The sequence below is a fragment of the Phyllostomus discolor genome, chromosome 14 (genome assembly GCF_004126475.2).
Source record: "Phyllostomus discolor isolate MPI-MPIP mPhyDis1 chromosome 14, mPhyDis1.pri.v3, whole genome shotgun sequence".
In the NCBI taxonomy this organism is placed as follows: domain Eukaryota; kingdom Metazoa; phylum Chordata; class Mammalia; order Chiroptera; family Phyllostomidae; genus Phyllostomus; species Phyllostomus discolor.
Window position 1 is genome coordinate 11,378,019 of NC_040916.2, and position 17,367 is coordinate 11,395,385.

General features: G+C 51.1%; 1 protein-coding gene across 3 annotated transcripts in view; it reads left to right on the plus strand.

Moving 5' to 3' along the window:
* Nucleotides 1-15,240, plus strand: part of VASH2 (vasohibin 2) — a 37,033-nt gene extending 21,793 nt beyond the window's left edge. For 2 of the 3 annotated variants that reach the window (XM_028530742.2, XM_028530741.2), the window contains 2 exons: nt 1,140-1,255; nt 12,386-13,160. In XM_028530742.2, the coding sequence (XP_028386543.1) occupies nt 1,140-1,255; nt 12,386-12,458 (189 nt within the window). In that variant the 3' untranslated portion in view covers nt 12,459-13,160. Of the gene's footprint in view, nt 1-1,139; nt 1,256-12,385; nt 13,291-13,415 lie in introns of those variants that run through there. The other variant, XR_004900723.1, reaches the window with a different exon arrangement.
* Nucleotides 15,241-17,367: the final 2,127 nt, after the last annotated feature.

Consider the following 17,367-nt stretch of genomic DNA (forward strand, 5'->3'; position numbering starts at 1 on the left):
TTGTCCTGTTCTGACTTTTTAAAAAAATATTTTACTTATTTTTAGAGAGAAGAAGGGAAGGAGAAAGAGAGGGAGAGAAACATCAGTGTGTGGTTGCCTCTTGCGCACCCCCTGCTGGGACCTGGCCCACAAACCAGGCATGTGCCCTGCCTGGGAATAGAACCGGAGAACCTTTCATTCACAGGCCAGCACTCAATCCACTGAGTCACACCAGCCAGGGCTGGTTTGCCTTTGTAAGAGAGTGGCCAATCATCCCAATTTTCCTGAAACCAAAGGGTTTCCCAGGCTAGGTATAAGATTTTCAGTACTAAAACCAGGAAAGTCCTGGGCAAACCAGGATGAGTGGGTGGGTCACCTGGCTTTATAACCTATTTCAGAGTCACATTATATCTCTGCTTTGCTTGATAAGGAGCAAAGCCACTTGGCAAAATATTCTGCTCTGGTGCCATAGTAGCCAGCAAAGGTGCAAGCACTGTGCTGGCTTTACATTACCTAGATTCACAAGCCCTTCTTCCTTCTACCATGTCACTTCCAATGTGCCATGATGCCTGCTTGTCCGTGTCCCTCTAGGGCTTGTGGAGTCACTGAGAGAAAGCCTATGCGGACACCAAGGACCACAGGGGAAGGGAATTATCCAAGTTCAGGCTTGGTCATGTTTAGCACATGGGCATTTGTCATCTCCACTCTATGGGACCTGGAATGGAGATTCTTGACACACTGAACCCACTCTGTGCTTGGGGACTCGGACGGAGAGGCAGAGGAAGAAGGAGCTGATTTCTGGGGCAGTGCAGATGGGCCTTTGCCTTCCCCAGAGAGGAACTTGCTGAACACTTAAGTGCGGCCCCAGGAGGCCTGGGCACTGGGCTCTGCTGCTCTCTCCTTGCGCTGCCATGGGGAGGGGGGCACATAGTGGAATCACATTCCCCCCCGCCCCCCGGGGACATGGTAGCTGTGTTTCTCACCAGTGCGCAGGGCGAGAGCGGCACACCTGTGTCTCAGACCTTCCCCTGACCTCCTCCCGGAAGTCTCCCAGCTCAGGGCCTTGTCAACCATGGGGTCCTGAGTGGGCTGCACTGTAGGAAGACTCGCGAACGGGGGCTGTTAGAAACCAGTGTGGTAACTCTTCGTGTTGCCTTCAGATCCTGAAACCTGCAAGTGCCCAATCTCCAACCCAAGTAAGAAGCCGAGGAAAATCCTTGTCCCCCCGAAGGAGACAGGCAAGCCCCCCGAGACGGCTCGGCAGGCGAGACAAGTCGTGAGTAGCATTTCCCCAAAACCCAACACACACATTTGTGGGGTTGTCCTGGCCCTGGGGACAAAGTGTGTCCTGGGCTTGGCATTGGAACCAAACGGTGATCTCTGGGAGGGCCGCCCTCATTCCTAGGACATCTGTTCTGGAAAAGGACCCACCAAGCCTGGCACCCCATCACTCTCACTCTACTGACAGTCAGCCACAGACTCAGCGGGAGGGTTAGGCCCCGGACTGTGTGAGATGGAGAACAGCCCCAAATCCTGGCAGAATGGCAGGAACCCTGGACTTAGAATTAGGGTGCTGGGTCTGCAGCCAATTCAGCTACTGAGGAGCTGTGTGACCTGAAGCATGTCACCTTTCTGGGATTAAGTTCTCTTCACCCCCCACAATGGGATTGTTGGAATCGATGAACTTTCCTACACCCTCATGCCCTCTGTACCTGGCAGGAAGTGTGGCCGGCCTCCGTGGGTGGCGGCATCAGAAACACCCACAGGCTCACCCTCTTCCTTGGCTGACGCTGCTCTCCCTTGCTGTAGCACTGAGGCTGGTGATTCCGCGCCTGCTTCTTAGGTCAGAATACCCCGCTGCAGAAATGACAGATTGGAGATGCTGAGGATGCCTAGGCTATTTGGGCCATAACTACACTGGGAAAAAGCAGTGCTTTTATTAGTAACAGTGGCTTGCGGTATCCCACGAGGTTCTCACCGTGCTGGAACCCTGTGGCACAGCGCGCTGAAGGCCAGGTTGAGCCCTTGCTCTGCTGCACGTTAGCCTGTGGCCTGGGCAAACCCTTCCAGAGCCTTCTTTTCCTCATCCGACTAAGGGATAAAAATGCTTTCCTTGCCTATATCGCAGGGTGTTGTCAGGAGCAAGCTGGAAGGGGTCATAGGAATGATTAGTTAATGATGAACTGCTTTTACACACGCGTGGTATCACGGTTACGTCAGTGCAGTAGAGTAAGCAGGCAGCTTCACAATTTGCATTCTTCAGTGAAGAAACCAGAACACAAAACCAGTTTGTTGTTTGAACTGAGTCTGTAGCTGTCAGTGATGGATCGGGGGCCGGAACTCGGCTCTCTGGACTCTGGGAAAGAGGCGGGGGAGGGCCGTGTAGTTCTGTCTTTGGAAGAACAGGACAGGACAAAGTGCTGTCAGTGCCAAGGAAGGGTCCCTGCTTGTCTCCATTCCACGTCCCACCCCTAGTCCCAGGGTTCTGCATCTACAGCCAGGACGGTCTTGGCTAAGGTGGCGGGAATCCAGGATTTAAAAGGAGGGAAATGAGAAAGTGGGAGGGTTGGGGGGTCCTACAGCAAGGGAAGCTGGAGACCAGGACGGTTTCAGCAGAAGTGTGTCTGTTTAGGGAGCAGGATGGCTTTAAACCCCTCTCCCAAGGCCTCTGACCCTAATCCTGCCCCTGATGCTGACCATCACCATTGACCCTTGACCCTGACCATAACCCTAGGTCTCCTTTCTGATTCAGACATCCATTCATTGCTTTCACTAACAAAGTAGCCGTTGTCTCGGAGGACTATGAACATGTAAACCCTCCCCAGAGGGTCACGTAGCGCAGCGCGAGTGACCCAGAAATAGGAATCGGATTGCCCGCGAAGCAGGGAGAGCGCCTTCTAATCTGATTTGTTATCCTTTCTGCCCAGAGAGGGCCGAGGCCTTCCCTTAGGAGCTCCTAATCGTCAGCAAATGTCGAGCAGTCCACAAAGCCTGCTCTTCCCTCGGGCTCAGGTCCGGAGCATTCTACCTGGTGGAGTTAGGCACAGCGTGCGTGGCAGCTGTGGGCTTGGAAGGCAAGTTACTCGGGCCCATGAGGACTTCTCGGTGTGTGGCATGTCAAGTTTATACCCAGAAGAGGTGACCTCGGGGGACCAGGGGTGGTAGAGCCAGTGAGATCTTAGACACTGGCTGTGCAGACAGCAGTCAGGGGGACAAGCGAGGTGGTGGCGGTGGTTTGAGAAAAGTGGAGGAAGAAGTGCCTCTGAGCTAGGACTATGGGATTTGAGGCGCTTCTTAGGCCTCCAGGAGGAGTGTTCTAGAAGCTGTCAGAAATGCAGGGGTGGAGTTCGAGGAAGCTGGGGAACAGAGGTAATGAGACCAGAGCCATCTACGTAGATGCGAGGGTTGAAATGATGCCTGGACAAGTGTTTGAGGGAGGAAAGAAGGGATGGCAAGGCCCGGAGCAGGCCAGGAGAAGAGAACCCGAACAGGGGCTGGAAAGGAACAGTCAGAGAGTGAGGCTGGAGCAGGGCAAGCAGGTGCCTGCGGAGGACAGCTGAGAGGGGCGGGGCCGAGGCAGCGGGGAGATGAGGGTGTGAGGTGGATGAGGAGGTAGGAGTGGGTGGACTGCCCTGCCGGTGCCGGGGGCCGAGTCATCCTGCGGGAGTGAGGAAGAGAGAGCGGGTGGTCAGTGTCCGATGTAGAAAGGGCGGAGGGTGGAGAGAAGGGCCCCACAACGCTGTCCTCCACGTTGAGCAAGCAGAGAATCCCCCCCGCAGGGCTCGTGGAAACGTTGCCTGAAGCCTCCTGCGGCTTTTCTGATTCCACAGATCTGGGCGGGGCCTGAGAACGTGCTGTCCTGACAGGTTCCCAGGTGATGCCGTCGGGGCTGGTCCAGGGCCCACACTTGGAGACCCAGCGTTGATCAGTCAGAGCTGGGGAGCTAATGAGGGTCGGGGGTCGGCCTTTACAAATAACGGAAGGTCAAGATGAGGGGCAGATGAGCCTAGTCCCGCCAGGACTTCTAGATAATGAGGTTGCTTAGGTAGAGCTAGAGGGCAGGACCCTGGCCTGGCCTCCATGGCTGGGCCCCACTGAAGTACCTCTGGGAGGACCCCAACTGCTCGTTCTCCTGGGGGCCCGATAGAGGAAGCCGGTCCTCACTTTTCCCCCAGGCCAGCCTCACCCCTTATTCTGCCGTGGCCACACACCAGAGCCCCGGACACCCTGGTTCCTAGAGGTGGGGCTGCAGAAAAGCAGCTTCTACCCGGTGCCCTCCCCCAGCAGACTTTCCTCCAGGTGATCTTGCTTTGGGCAAGGACACGAGACAGTGACCCATTTGGTTCTGACCCAATACCTCTGCCAACTCTGGGAACTCTACTGTAGGCTGGTCAGGACTCAGTAGGGTTTGGTGACTGTCCCTGAGTTATTATTGCAGCATGACATAAGGCCACCAAGTCATTTCTAAATGTGTTTGGCCTAGGGGGTGGAAAATGCTGTAACAGGCAAGAGGCCCCTCAGCTGTGGGGTCCCAACCCATCTGTGTGTGGGTAATTTTAGTGGCTTTCCGTCTCCCCCTTCCTCCCCCCAGCCCCCCCTGCAGCTGGAGCTACTTCCAGCCCTGCATTCCTCTCCATTTTTGCACTTGTCTGACTAATCCCTCTGGAAGGGAGGATCAGTGTCACCGGGTTGACAAAGGAGTCAGCTGAGTGGGAGGACACTCAGCAGTGGCTTCACTGGCGTCAGCTGAGACAAGGCCTCAAGAGGGAAACGGGGTCCCCCACTCTCCGCCCACGAGTCCTGTCTCACACTCTGCTCCCTGAGGGGCCTGTAAGCACCTTCTGCGCAGAACGGGCGAGTTGTCTCCCGTGGTTCTTAGTGAGGCGGGGAGGTGGAGGTGGAGACCCTTGTTTTAAAGGTCTTCTGTGAACTCACTTCACTGTCCATCCTCACAATTCCGGGCCTCCATCCCTTGTAGCTCTTCCTTCACTGAGGGGCGGCCACGGGGGTTCTCAGCAGGGGCCAGGGCGCCCTCTGGAGGAGAAGGGTTAGCAGTGCGGTGGGAGGGGAAGAGAAGAGGGTGCTCCCCACTAGGGCCCCGGGGTACCAGGGACAGCAAACCTCCTACAGAGCTCAGACCGTCCTCCCCAGTAAAGAAGCAGTCCACCCAAAATGCAGCAGCGCCCCCACTGGGAACCCTGGATGTTCTTTGGGGTCCTTTCCAACTCTGACAGTGCACGGCCCTATGCCTGCTGCCTGTGACCTTGACCTGGGAGAGTAGGGGTGAGGGGACGGTGGCTTCCTGGCTGGACTGCCTGTGTTAGTTGAGCGTGACAGCAGCTTGTGCCGGTCGGAGTGACCACGTGGAACAGCCTTCTGAATCGGGGCAAGAGTCCCTGAAGGCGCAGGAGAACCTGTCTTCTCTCCCAGGTCCGGCCCCTTTTTCCCCGGTCCCTCCTCCACTCCTCTTTGCTCTTCATAATTCCTTTTCTCTCTCTCTTTTTCTTCCTCGTTGATTTGCCTTCTTTGTCATCTCGCTCTGTAGGGGAAAAAAAAACCCAGTTTATTTCCTTCTGTGGGGGGACAGACCCCACAGTTCTTTCCTGCTGTGTCTCCCTCCTGTGTGTGTCCTTCTCTGCTTGGGCAGAGCACTTCATTTCTTTTTTTTTTTTAAAGATTTTATTTATTTATTTTTAGAGAGGGAAGGGAGGGAGAAAGAGAGACAGAGAAACATCAATGTGCGGTTGCTAGTGGCCGTGGCCTGCAACCCAGGCATGTGCCCTGACTGGGAATCGAACCTGCGACACTTTGGTTTGCAGCCCGAGCTCAATCCACTGAGCTACACCAGCCAGAGCTTAGAGCACTTCATTTCTGACACTGCTGGCGACCCAGTGTGTCCCTGCACCAAGCCATCCCTGTGACACCAGCTGGGTGCCCCGCAGTTGAACTCAAGGCTGACACCGTCCACCAGGAGACAGTGTCTGGTCCCACAGGCCGAGGACGCGGTCCTGCAAGACTGCCTCCCCCAGCACACGCACCGCAGATGCCAGCTGAAAGCCCAGGTTGTCGCTGGTGCTTCTGACCCACCGGCTGTTGTTCAGAGGTGCCAGTGGCCCCTCTTCAGCTTCAGTTAATCGGCTAGAGTGGCTCACAGAACTCAGAGACCACAGGTCTGCCAGTTTATTAAAGGCTGTGGTGAGGGATGCAGAGGGCCAGCCAGGAGATGAGGGTGAGAGCTCCCAGGTGTGGGAGGTTCTGTCCCCGTGGAGTTGGGCGTGTCACTCTCCCGACGTGGATGTCGTTCTCCAGGCTGGAAGCTCTCGGACCCCCAGACCCCTGTACTTTGGGGATTTCTGTAGGATGCACGGCTGATCATTAACTCCATTTTCAGTCCTTACCTCTTCTCAGAGCATGAGGGGTGGGGCTGAGAATTCCAAGCCTCTAATCATGGCTTGGCCTTTCTGAGGCCCGCCCCCGCCCAGGAGCCCACCCAGAGTCACCGCGTTGCTACATAAAATGTGTCTAATGCTCTCATCGCTCAGGAAATCCCAAGGGTTTTAGGAGCTCTGGGCAGAAAATGGGGATGAAGACCAGACCGAATGTTTCCTACCACAAATCACAGTGTCACAGTCTCTGGGGGAGTCACGGCTCAGGTGGGCCTTGCCCACCCTGCTGGAGACCCTCAGGGCTGCAGAGGTCACTAGGCCCCACTTTGAGGTGAGGTCTCCCTTTGCTGCTGGGTCAGGGGCTGGTGGACCGTGGGACTCCCGCTCTGTCCTGTCGTGAAGGATCGGGAAGATGTCTCCAGGCGTCTGGTGGACTGAGGGCCAGGTCTGGTGCTGTTCGGTGAAGTCATGGAGAATCAGTTTGTTTCCATGGTCTAATCACACTGACAATGTGTCGAATGGGGCCCGAGAAGTCATTCTCTTTAAATCCCAAGAGAGACAATATCCCCAAGGGTGGGAAGGAGAGAACTTCTTTGGCATGGAAGGCGGAGGGGAACAAACAGAGAGGGACTGACTAGAGAGGCTACAGATGGGAAAGTAAAACCTCCAAGATGATGTGGGGCTTCTTTCAGGGAGAAGGTAGCTACCAACTCTGAGGACTGCCTGGCTTAGCTCCCTGTGGGATTTCAGGTGGTCCAAGGTCCTCGGGGGATGTGCAGGAAAAACCAAGAAGGCCTGTTGGCCTTATCAGGGGAGACTGCCTTGGGCAGAGGGAGTGTGCCCAGGGGTGTCCAGGGCTGACCACTGTAGATGGCCAGGCAGGGTGGGGGCTCCTAGAGAGGATCTCTGTCCCAGAAAGGAGAGCCCAGAAGCTACGCCCTGGAATCTCAAGAGCCTACGGCTCCTGGTCCCTGGCCAGAGCCCCCGGCTGGAGAAGGCTTGGAGGAAAGGGCAAAGGGCTGGGGAGTCTCTTCGGAGCCGGCTCTGCCTCGGCTGAGGCCCGCTGACCTGGCGGCTCCAGCTGTCTGCCCGGTCGGCTGCCCGCCATGGTGGCTGCAGGCCGGGAAGTGAGGAATGCGAGTGAGGGGCAGGACTGGCCTTGAATGAGTGTGACAGGTGTGAAGGGACCGGTCCCCCACCCCAACGTTCCTCCGGAGGAGGCCCACATTGGGGCCTGGCCCGACCCGATCCCTGCCAGGCTAGACAAGAGAGGAGGGCCCGGGGTCTCCAGTTAAATGCTGGGCCCTCACGACCCTGATTGAATCTGATCCACAGCCTTAACAGACTAGGGTTAAGGTTAGAGCTGCACCTTTGCCACATGGCCCCTCCTAGAATCCCGAGTCCACAAAGAAGACAGCCAACCCGTGTCTGAGTGTGAGGGTGAGTGCATGTGAACATGTGGGCACACGCACCCCCACCCTAAGGGGTTGTGACCTCAGGGGAGACAGGAGCAGGAAGCATAGGTGGACTCACTGGTGGCCTGGGCATCCCCTTCGGGCAGTCCTGAGTGGACACAGATGGCCATGTCCCTGAAAGTGTCTCACACTTGAAGGGGACAAGCACGAGGTGAATTTGCATCAGGAGGAAGGGAATGGATATTGGCTCCACCGACAGCAGGAGGTGCTACTGGTCTAGGTAACTCTAAGACCTAGAAGGTTCTTGGCACAAAGTGTTGCTCAATAAATTCTTGTGAACAAGTACGTAGCAAGCAGGTCTCAGGAGCCTAGCACCCCCCCGCTGCCACTCGGGCCCTCTGATGCCCCCTCCCGGCAGCCTGGCAGAGGGGTGGCAGGGGTGAGAAGTGAGGGGACGAGAGGCCCCGACACGGCCTTCAGTCCCCCAGTCAGAGGCCCAGAAGAGGGACTGGGCGGGCAGGGGGAACCCTAGAGGCCTTACTTCCTTTACTGCTTCTTGTCCCAGACCCAGCCTCACACAGGCATGCGCCAACTTGTGTGTTCAAGGGTGGACTGTTATCCCCAGCGGGTCCCCACCGTGCTGCCATCACTTTCGGGTTCCGAGGCCTCCCATGGCTTCCCTGACGTCAGCATCCCTTCCAGAGGAATCTCTTCCTCGTGGGCACTGGGGCCGCCCCAGGGCGTGTGACAGCCTGGATGTGCCACACGTAGGAGACGGTGCACTCTGCCCCAGCTGTCAGGGTTCAGGCAGCAGGGGCGAATACCGCACGTCCTTCCTTCTCTGCGGACCCCTCCACCTGCCACGCCTCCTCCCTGACCTGCCTCCTCTTGACCTCGGACTGCAGCCCAAGGCTGGGGTTCAGGGTGGACTCGGGACCAGGCTGTCCAGCAGTCACCCCAGTTCTCCCTGGGTACATTGACATGACAACAGGCACAGCTGGGGTTGCCCACTCATGTGTCCCCTCTGTCCCTGCACAAAGTGCGCAAAGAAAATCTGAAGTCCCCGCCCCCTCTTCCCGCATAACAGAAGGTGGCCTGAGAACCTTTCAAAAGGAAAATCGGTGGATTTCTTTTCCCTTGTTTGGACTGGGGAGGGGTTTGGAGAAATACATTATCCACTCTGAAATAATAGCTGTGGATCCGATGAGAGGTTCTGGGCAAGAGCAGGCCCGGCTGAGTCATCGCCCTGGTGCTCGTGTTTCTTAAAAATAACCCCCCTCGCAATATTCTAATTCCAGCCAGGGGAGCCCTTGGAAGAGGCCTCCCCCCACGCAACAGCTCGCCCAGCTCTGCTCGTGAGAGGAGCTGGCGAGGGCTGAGCATGTTCCTGGCCGGGCGCACAGGCGGGTGGCGTGCTGTGATAACCCACTTCTGCCCCGCGCCAGGCCGGGAAGTGGCAGCTAGTGTGGCTGGGAAGGAGAAGGGTTTCATCTTCCAGGTAGTTTGCCAGGAATCTCATTTTAATGCATTTCCTGCCAGTATCAGCGTCCTCCAACCCCCCACTAGGTTCTGGGTACCTGTGGGGAGGGGGGAGGGGGGAGGATGCGGGGGAAAGAGACAACCTGGTCCCTTCCCTTTGGAAGCCCTCACACCGCTGCCACTGCGGGTCCACGTTGAGCTTTCTGAGCGGGCATGCTCCCCAAGTGGCTTTCAAAGGTAAGGCGAAGCCTTTCCTATACAGAAAAAGACACTTTTCTTCCTACTCATGAATTCTTAGAATGTTGTCCCGGTGACTTGACTTCCTGGCTTAGGACTTTGTCTCTGTTAAAATAAAAACATCCCCTGATAACGGTAACACATCAGCCATTTGCACATTAGTGAGAACTCGACCAAAGTTTGTTGAGCGTTTCGGGGTATTCAGCTGTGGGGATTCAAAGATGGATTTACTTGATCCTGCTCTCAAGTTGGTCACCGTCTCCAAGGCAGGCCCGAGGCTCATGAGCCTGCAGGATTCTCGAACAGACATACAAAAGTAAATACCATAGGAAGTTGGAAAATTGTTCGTGGGAGAAGGGGCATTCAGGTTGGCCCTTGAAGGGCGGACAGGAGCACATGGGACAGGGCGTTCCATAGCCAAGGTGCGGAGGCAGGAGTGGCCATGGTGTCATGCTCAGGTGACCGGGAGGGTGCTGTGTGTGGGGTGCAGGAGGACATGGGCTCTGGATTCGGGGGACAGCCTCTGGCTCTACCACTTGCCAGCCATGTGACTTTGCCTTGAGGAAGTTCCCTGACTTTCAGTGTCTCTGTTTCCTCCTCTGTTGAGTGCATAGGAACAGCACCAACCCCATAAGGCTATGGTGAGAATCAATAACCCACATAGCCCTCCTAGAACAGTGCCTGGCACACGGGAAAGCCTCAAATACCAAAGTCATATTATGGTGGTGATTCCTCAGCATCTGGAAGGCGTGGGGGAAGCGGGGCTGGTGCTCAGGAACGGTCTAGAAAAGGTGGCCAAAGACACCAAATGAAGTGCGTTTGCTCTCAAGGGTGCCAACAGCAGAACACGAGGAAAAAGAAGGGGTGGTATTTTAGGAGTACACAAACTATAAAAACAGGGGTGGAAATTCTGTTCCCCGAGGCTGAGGGGCTCCAAAGTGAGTCAGCCAGGTGAGTGGCCAAAAATGCCTTTGGAGGGGGTGGCATCCTGTGGCTGGTTGCTGCTGTGACCCCGAGGAAGCCCCCATTACAGGGCTGAGTGGGACCCACCCTGTGGCCGGTCCTGCCTCCGACTGTCCAGCAGGTACTGTCAGTCATGGGACTGAGGGAAAGAAGACAGGGCGTGCAGGTTTATTTCCACACCTGAAAAGCAGTAGTAAGCTAGTGTCTTAGGAGTGTTATTTCCGTACACGAAGAGCAGCCCCCGTGAAGTTTCAGGAGAGGCCAGTTCGGTGTCGGGAAGCGACCGGGCCAGGGAGAAAGCAGGTGCACAGAAGGTCCGGCTCTGGGCGGGCTCCCTGGCGGCGGCTGCAGGGGCCACGGCCCAGGGCTTCGCTTGTTAATCGCAAGGAATTGCTTGATTTTCAGGCAGTGGGAGGGAGATCTTACATCCTACATGGGGCTCCAGGGGAGAGACCGACTCTCAGAGGTGAGTCTCTGGACCTCACTTAGGGTGTGGCACCGTGTCCTGAGTGGAGTTACAGCGAACCTGCTAGAAACACATTCTCCTTACTCCACCTGCTAACCTTCCTCCGGCCTACCCGACACCCGCCGTTCCTAGCACCGTGTCTGAATTACCATCGGGTTAGTCAGTTAACGGAGGGAAATGGCACCAGGTAGGATGGGCTTTGGCCGCGGGGAAGGTGAGGTTGCAGCTGTGGCTTACCTGTGATGCACCATAATGTGGAAGCAGTCCGCAGAGGGGGTGGTGGGGCCTGACTGCTCTCTGCCTCTGCAGTGTGCCAGCTGGGGGTCCAGCCCCGCTGTCACCTCCCCAAGGAAGACGGGAAAGGGAAAGAAAGGGAGGGAAGGGCACATGCCAGCTGTCTTCTGCACAGGCGTCCTGGGGACTGACGGCCACACGCTTCCACTTTAGTCTCATTGGCTACTTAGTCCAAGGCTGTGCCCAGCTTTAGGGAGGCTGTGAAATGGGGTTTGCATTCCAGGCAGCTCTGTGCCCAGCTAGAAATCAGGGGTGTCCTTACTAAGGAAGAAAGGGAGAGTGGGTGACGAGGAGCAGCGAATAGGCTCTGTCAGACACAGAGCATTAAAAACATCAGCTAAAAACAAATGTAACTCATACTGGGGTAAAAAATACAATGTTAGGAGAGGGAGCGTGGAAATCATGTTTTAGCTGTTACAGGAAATGTCTCCCATTTAATCCTTTTCTAAAGCAAGGATCACCTATGAGCACTTCGACCTTAATCTTTGTAAAAGTGAGCTTTTCACGACTGAGTGTTCTCCAGGTGGGCCACATGGAGGGGGGGAGACACGTAAATACACAGGTGTAGCTGTGTACTGGAAGGTACCTCAGGAAGTGTATTTAGGGCACAGAGAGGTTTTGCCACTGAAGGACTCTGCACGGTGACGTGCTTTTCCCGATGTGCTGTCCAAGGTTCCCCCCGATCATGTACATCTGCATCATGTACATCCGCATCTGGAACAGCTGGGACGCTCCGGGTGAGACCGAGGCACCTGGGCTGGCTCGCAGCTGCGGGCGTCCCTCTGGGCACGAACGCCAGGGAGCCAAGGTGTCCGGGGAGTTTGGCTCAGATTTTTAGTTCGCCTGTAGTGCATGTGACACTTTAGCCCCTTCAAGGTTCACAGGTTAGCGTGTGGCCAGATTCAGACCGAAAGCTGAACAGACCCATTCAGCAACCCGTACACGTGTATGAACTCTGGATTGAAAAAAAGCGTGTGAAAGTGTTCCTTAAAGCCTGTAAAAGGTGGACTTTCAAACAAGAGGCTGAGGTGGGAGCTGAGGCTGGTGGCTGGGGTGGGGCGAATGCCACAGGGTTGGGAGAACTGAGTCAGGGAGGCCCCTGGAAACACTGAGTTTTTTTCTCTGTCCCGCCCCTCTGCCCGCCCCCCCTCCCCTTCTCCCCGCAGGCCAGCTCTGCCGGAGAAGAAGGCGGCCGACCTCAGCACTCTGAACGAAGTGGGCTACCAAATCCGAATTTAGGCAAAGCCATACCAGCCAGCACGAGGGCTTCTGTGGTGCTTCTCTCTGCACTTTACCCAGCGTCTTCAGGGGGAACTGCAACTATTTATTGAGAACTCGTGAGTTTTATTTTTAAAGATTCACCTGGAAACAGAATCTGAGTGGGTGGTGACAATGTAAACAAAATTCACAAAGGGGAAGCCAAGAAAAGGCTCAAGTCACACCCCCCGCTGGGGCTGGACTGTCTCTCTCCCTCCAGAGAGAAAGGATAGTACCATCGGCGTAGTTCTGTATCTCTCCACTTACCTACATCCTTTTACTGGCTTTCCACATCCCCCCTCACCACGAACGTGCTCATGAAATCCTCCCCTCCCACTTGATGTAGTAACTCGGTCAGTATTAATGTTTTCTGCAGCAATAACAGAGGCAAAGAATGGTGGGTTTTTTTTTAAGCTGTCAATATTACCTCAGCATCTTGACATCAGATATGCAAACTTACTAGTGTTTTGTTTTTTATATTCTATTTGTATTGCTTCCCCAGTATTTCCCATGGGGATATCCACAGTTTGGAATTCTTTCCTGGTGCATACATGTGATGAGATTTAAGGTATTATATGCAAGTGTTTTGCTAAAAAGCACTGAAATTCTTCTGGCAATACGGGAAATCATTTTCAGGAGTTCCTTTCTTAATCTTTCTTAAAGCACCACTGACAGCGGTTTTTGTTCTTTCAAACCAAAACTAAACAAAACAAAAAGCACGTTCAGAAGCTAGTCTACGTTCTGTCATTCACATTTAAACTTTGCAGACTCTCGCAAAAAGAAGCGGTCGTGTAGGACTAGAAAAAATTGACCAGTGTGGCGATCGCCCCTGATAACAACACAACTCAGAAAGGCAAAGAGGCTGTGAGTGAAGCTGCAGGCCTTGAGAAACAGAGAATCTTTCTGGTCACATTTCATCCAGGCTTTTTGAACTCTGAGCTGGGCCTTGATTCTGAAGGACTCACTGCTGTTAGAGACGTGTTCTGATGTCTTATATTAAGACCGAATTGGGTGCAATGTGATTATTTTCCGGTACGACTCCGTGGTGTGTAGGAACTGGTATTGAAGAACGCAGTGAATTAGAGGAGCAGGGGGCAGGCCGCCTCTGAGCAGTGAAGTCTTCAGGCTGTGTTGCACCTGACAGCGTGACTCAGGCCACGGCGCTTGGGCCACGGTGTTCCACGTGACCGTCTGACCCGCACACACTAGCTCCAGGGACACTTCTGGCTGCAGACCACACAGAATAACTCTAATAGCATCCCAAATCTGTATGTGTTCACTATCAAGAACACAGCTTCTACTCTGTTTTATCTTAGTAACCATGGCAACTCATGAGCCCAAAAGACATGGACGTGAAGTCTGCTAGTCCACAAAAGTGTTACTTCAGTCTCAGTCTTCCCCTCCGACTCTCTCTGACTGGCGGTGATTTTAGGAAGGGATAAAAAAAATGGGAATCTGCTCATTCCAATTCTGCACCTCTCAGGGTGAGTGACAGCGAAAGGACTGCATCCATCCTTTGGCCGTGTGACGTGAACTCAATCTACCCTAAAAATCAGTTATTACTGGAGAGTATTGGTTTTTTTGGGGGAAAAAAGGAAGTCTAATGTCTTTTACATAGACAGGAGCAAGCAAATACGCACCTCAATTAGAATAAAATATACCATGAGTTAAAAATCCTGAAGTTAATCACCTGGAGAACAGCATTATCAGTCAGCAGTGTTTACAACGAGGTATCCCTGTGTATCTGCCCAAGGCAAACCCATCTGCAGCCCGTGGCCACGTGAATGTCTAGTGGTGAATCCTGTCCTTCTCATGCTGAAAACAGATCTGTATCTTCTGTTCATCAAGCTGAAGCTTTATTATACCCAATAAGAAGACTATTTATAACATTGCAGTCCTCCTAAGAGCTTGGAATGGGGTTTTCCAAGCATTACTTTCTGTACTGTCCCAACTAAAATACAGAAAGTCTATAGTTGCATAGCCTCTTGTTTCTCACAAAAAAGGAGGGAAAAGAACAGGAGTACAAAGTGTTTCCAATATGCTGACGTGTAAGCCTTAAAGCTGCCGACTGGCTTGATGACTCAATTAAGGAAGTAAATTTCTTCCACACTAACTTCTTGATTTTAGGAGTCACTTTTCCAAAGCAAGTGTTAGTCACAGAACCATGCAAATTCATTGAAAATGTTAATGCTTACGGAATGTTAATTTCTAAAAGATATGAGAAAGGAACCAAACTCCTAAATTCTGGTGCAGACATTTAATTTTAATATTAAGGCAAAACAAAAAAAATTATATGATTTGTCCCTCAACATTGATTTTGAAACTGGCTATAATTCAGAAGATCAAAAATGAAACTGAAATGGTTAGAAATATAGTTTTGAAAATGTAATAATGCAAGAGAAATTTTATGCGCAAGCCATTATGGCAATATATGCAAAGTTTAAATGAATGACAGAAATCTTGATTTTAGACTACATGTGAGTACACTTTATTTCAAAAAGTGGTATTTGCTATTTTCTATACACTCTGAAATCATGAGCATTTCACTTTTTCTAAGTCGATTATTTCATAAGGGTTTTATTAATAGATATTGGTAAATAGAACTTTGGAAATCTTAATTCAGTATTCTTACTATACTCAAGGCTTTTGTAAGCTAGTTTTATGTACAACCTTGTACAGTTTTTTTTGACATACAATTCAGAATCTTGTTTATTCTCTTGGACTTTGTTCTGGCCAATACATTTTTTTAAATCTTTAAAAAAAACTGTGATTGTTTTAGTGGGTATTTTTCTAAGTAAATGAAAACTTGTATAATGGTATTTTAGAGAATGTCTGATAGTGCATGTTTAAAGTTAATGTTTTTCTCATCACTTGTATGTTTGTACAGCATGGGACTTTAATAAAACCAACCTGGAAACTTAAGGATTGTTTTTCTTCTAAAAGTGTAAGATGGTGTGATTTTTTTTCTCGTCCACTTACTATATACTTGTCCTGGTAAACCAACTTATCATTCTCTCAGCCTTTCACAATTGTCAGACTCCACATTGAACATCACTCCATTCTGGCATGTCTTCATTCACCTGTATTTACCCCCCGCCTAAGTGATAAAGGCTGAAAAGGGTAATGGAATGATTCCGAAGAGGCAACAAGCCAGCATACACAGCTTAGTACATCCACCAAAAATACTCCAGGCACAGATGTACCAGTACAATAATTTATTCTAATAATTTAATAGGTAATGTATAGGTTCAAATTACAGATGACTTGACATCTGTTTCCCCAATCCCTTAAACTCTCTAGATTCTAACTTAGTTGTTTTAGGAAAGCAAGGGGTTAAAAGCAAACAGTCGCTAAATTAAAAAACAAAAGCAGGAAAGGACAGAGACTGCAAACATGCATGTTATCTTGCTATCAAAAGGAGTGGTCACACCGAAATTTCATCACCCCGCAATGCCCCTTTCCATTTAAAACTCTGGCAGCATGGCACTTGAGGACGTGGGGAACGTGGCATCAGCGAATGGCCAGGCCACAGGCTCTGGGCAGGTGAGTACTAGGCTCCAAAGTCACCAACTCTTCCGACCAAAACAAGGGAAGACAAGTGGATCCTTAATTTTAGTGCCGATTTAAAAACCTGTGAAAAAGCTACACTGACCCTTTGGCCTCCAGTCCACAAACTAATCCTTCAGTCTATAAACTAAAGAAGAAAGCAATTTTATGGATTAACTCTATCATAATGAAGCACATGAAAAGGGACTAAAACACAATATACTAATCAGGGTATAAAAAATTAAATTTCCACAGGCATTTTCAGGGATGTCAGTTTGTCATTAATGACCTTTTTAAAAGTGACTTTGTTAATAAATTCATATAACAAAGCAATAATCAATGAATTTTCATTTTTCTTTCCCCATTACTAAAAGGGGATAATTACATCTACTATTGTTATTTGATGATGACCATATCTACTAATAGGACAGATTATAATATTCTGAAAACTGTGACTAGGAAATGTGAGAAATCCTAGAACTATAGTTAGTAGCACAAGTGAAAAAAAACCCAAAGCGAGAAATTAAGCATTTAAAAGTACAGGGTCTGGCACAAATAATGCTCCCTTTTATGATTACAAAATCGTAAGCATGTAATTCTGTAACATAACAATGTCACACTCAAACACACCATATGACATTTTTGGTGGAATGTTCAAATTGCTGCCCACCTCGTGCAAGACATTCACGCACCTGCCAGCCACACTGAAGCCTCACTTCTGCCGGACCCTGTGTTTGCTTCTCACAAGTTTCACTAAGCTGTTCCTTATTACCTACATGCCTTTTGGGGGATTCGTCCATTCCTTTTTCAAATAATGGTAGTAAGCACTTTAATACAAAAAAAAACTTTTAATGTCCAAGACTATAAAGCAACCACTGCTTTCTAATTTAAAGTGAAGCATTCTATTAAGAAAACCTACTGTAAAAACTTTTATAATTCAGTAAATTCAATATAAAATTATTTCGTAAAAACATATAATTCTTCGAGCCCCATGTCTAAAAGAGAAAACTGTCACTTTTTATGTTTTAAAAAGTTTGATGTCAACACTCACAGAAAGCCAACTGCAGAATTAGATCCACTCTTAACCACTTTATAAAAAACGTCAGCACTATCTCACACTGCAGCATCATGATAAGAGAAACACATCTTAGAAACAAAACCACTAAAACCGTTAAAATTACTAAAGAACTTCAGGTCTCCTTGTTGGTATCGTTCCACTAGACTTTTGCTGGCTTCCTCAAATTTCTGAGGCAAAACAAAAATAATCTTAAGCTGCCACTTTATTCCAAAGACATGCTTCCTAATAACATATTTCTGCAGCACTGGTTCACTAATATAAAATGTC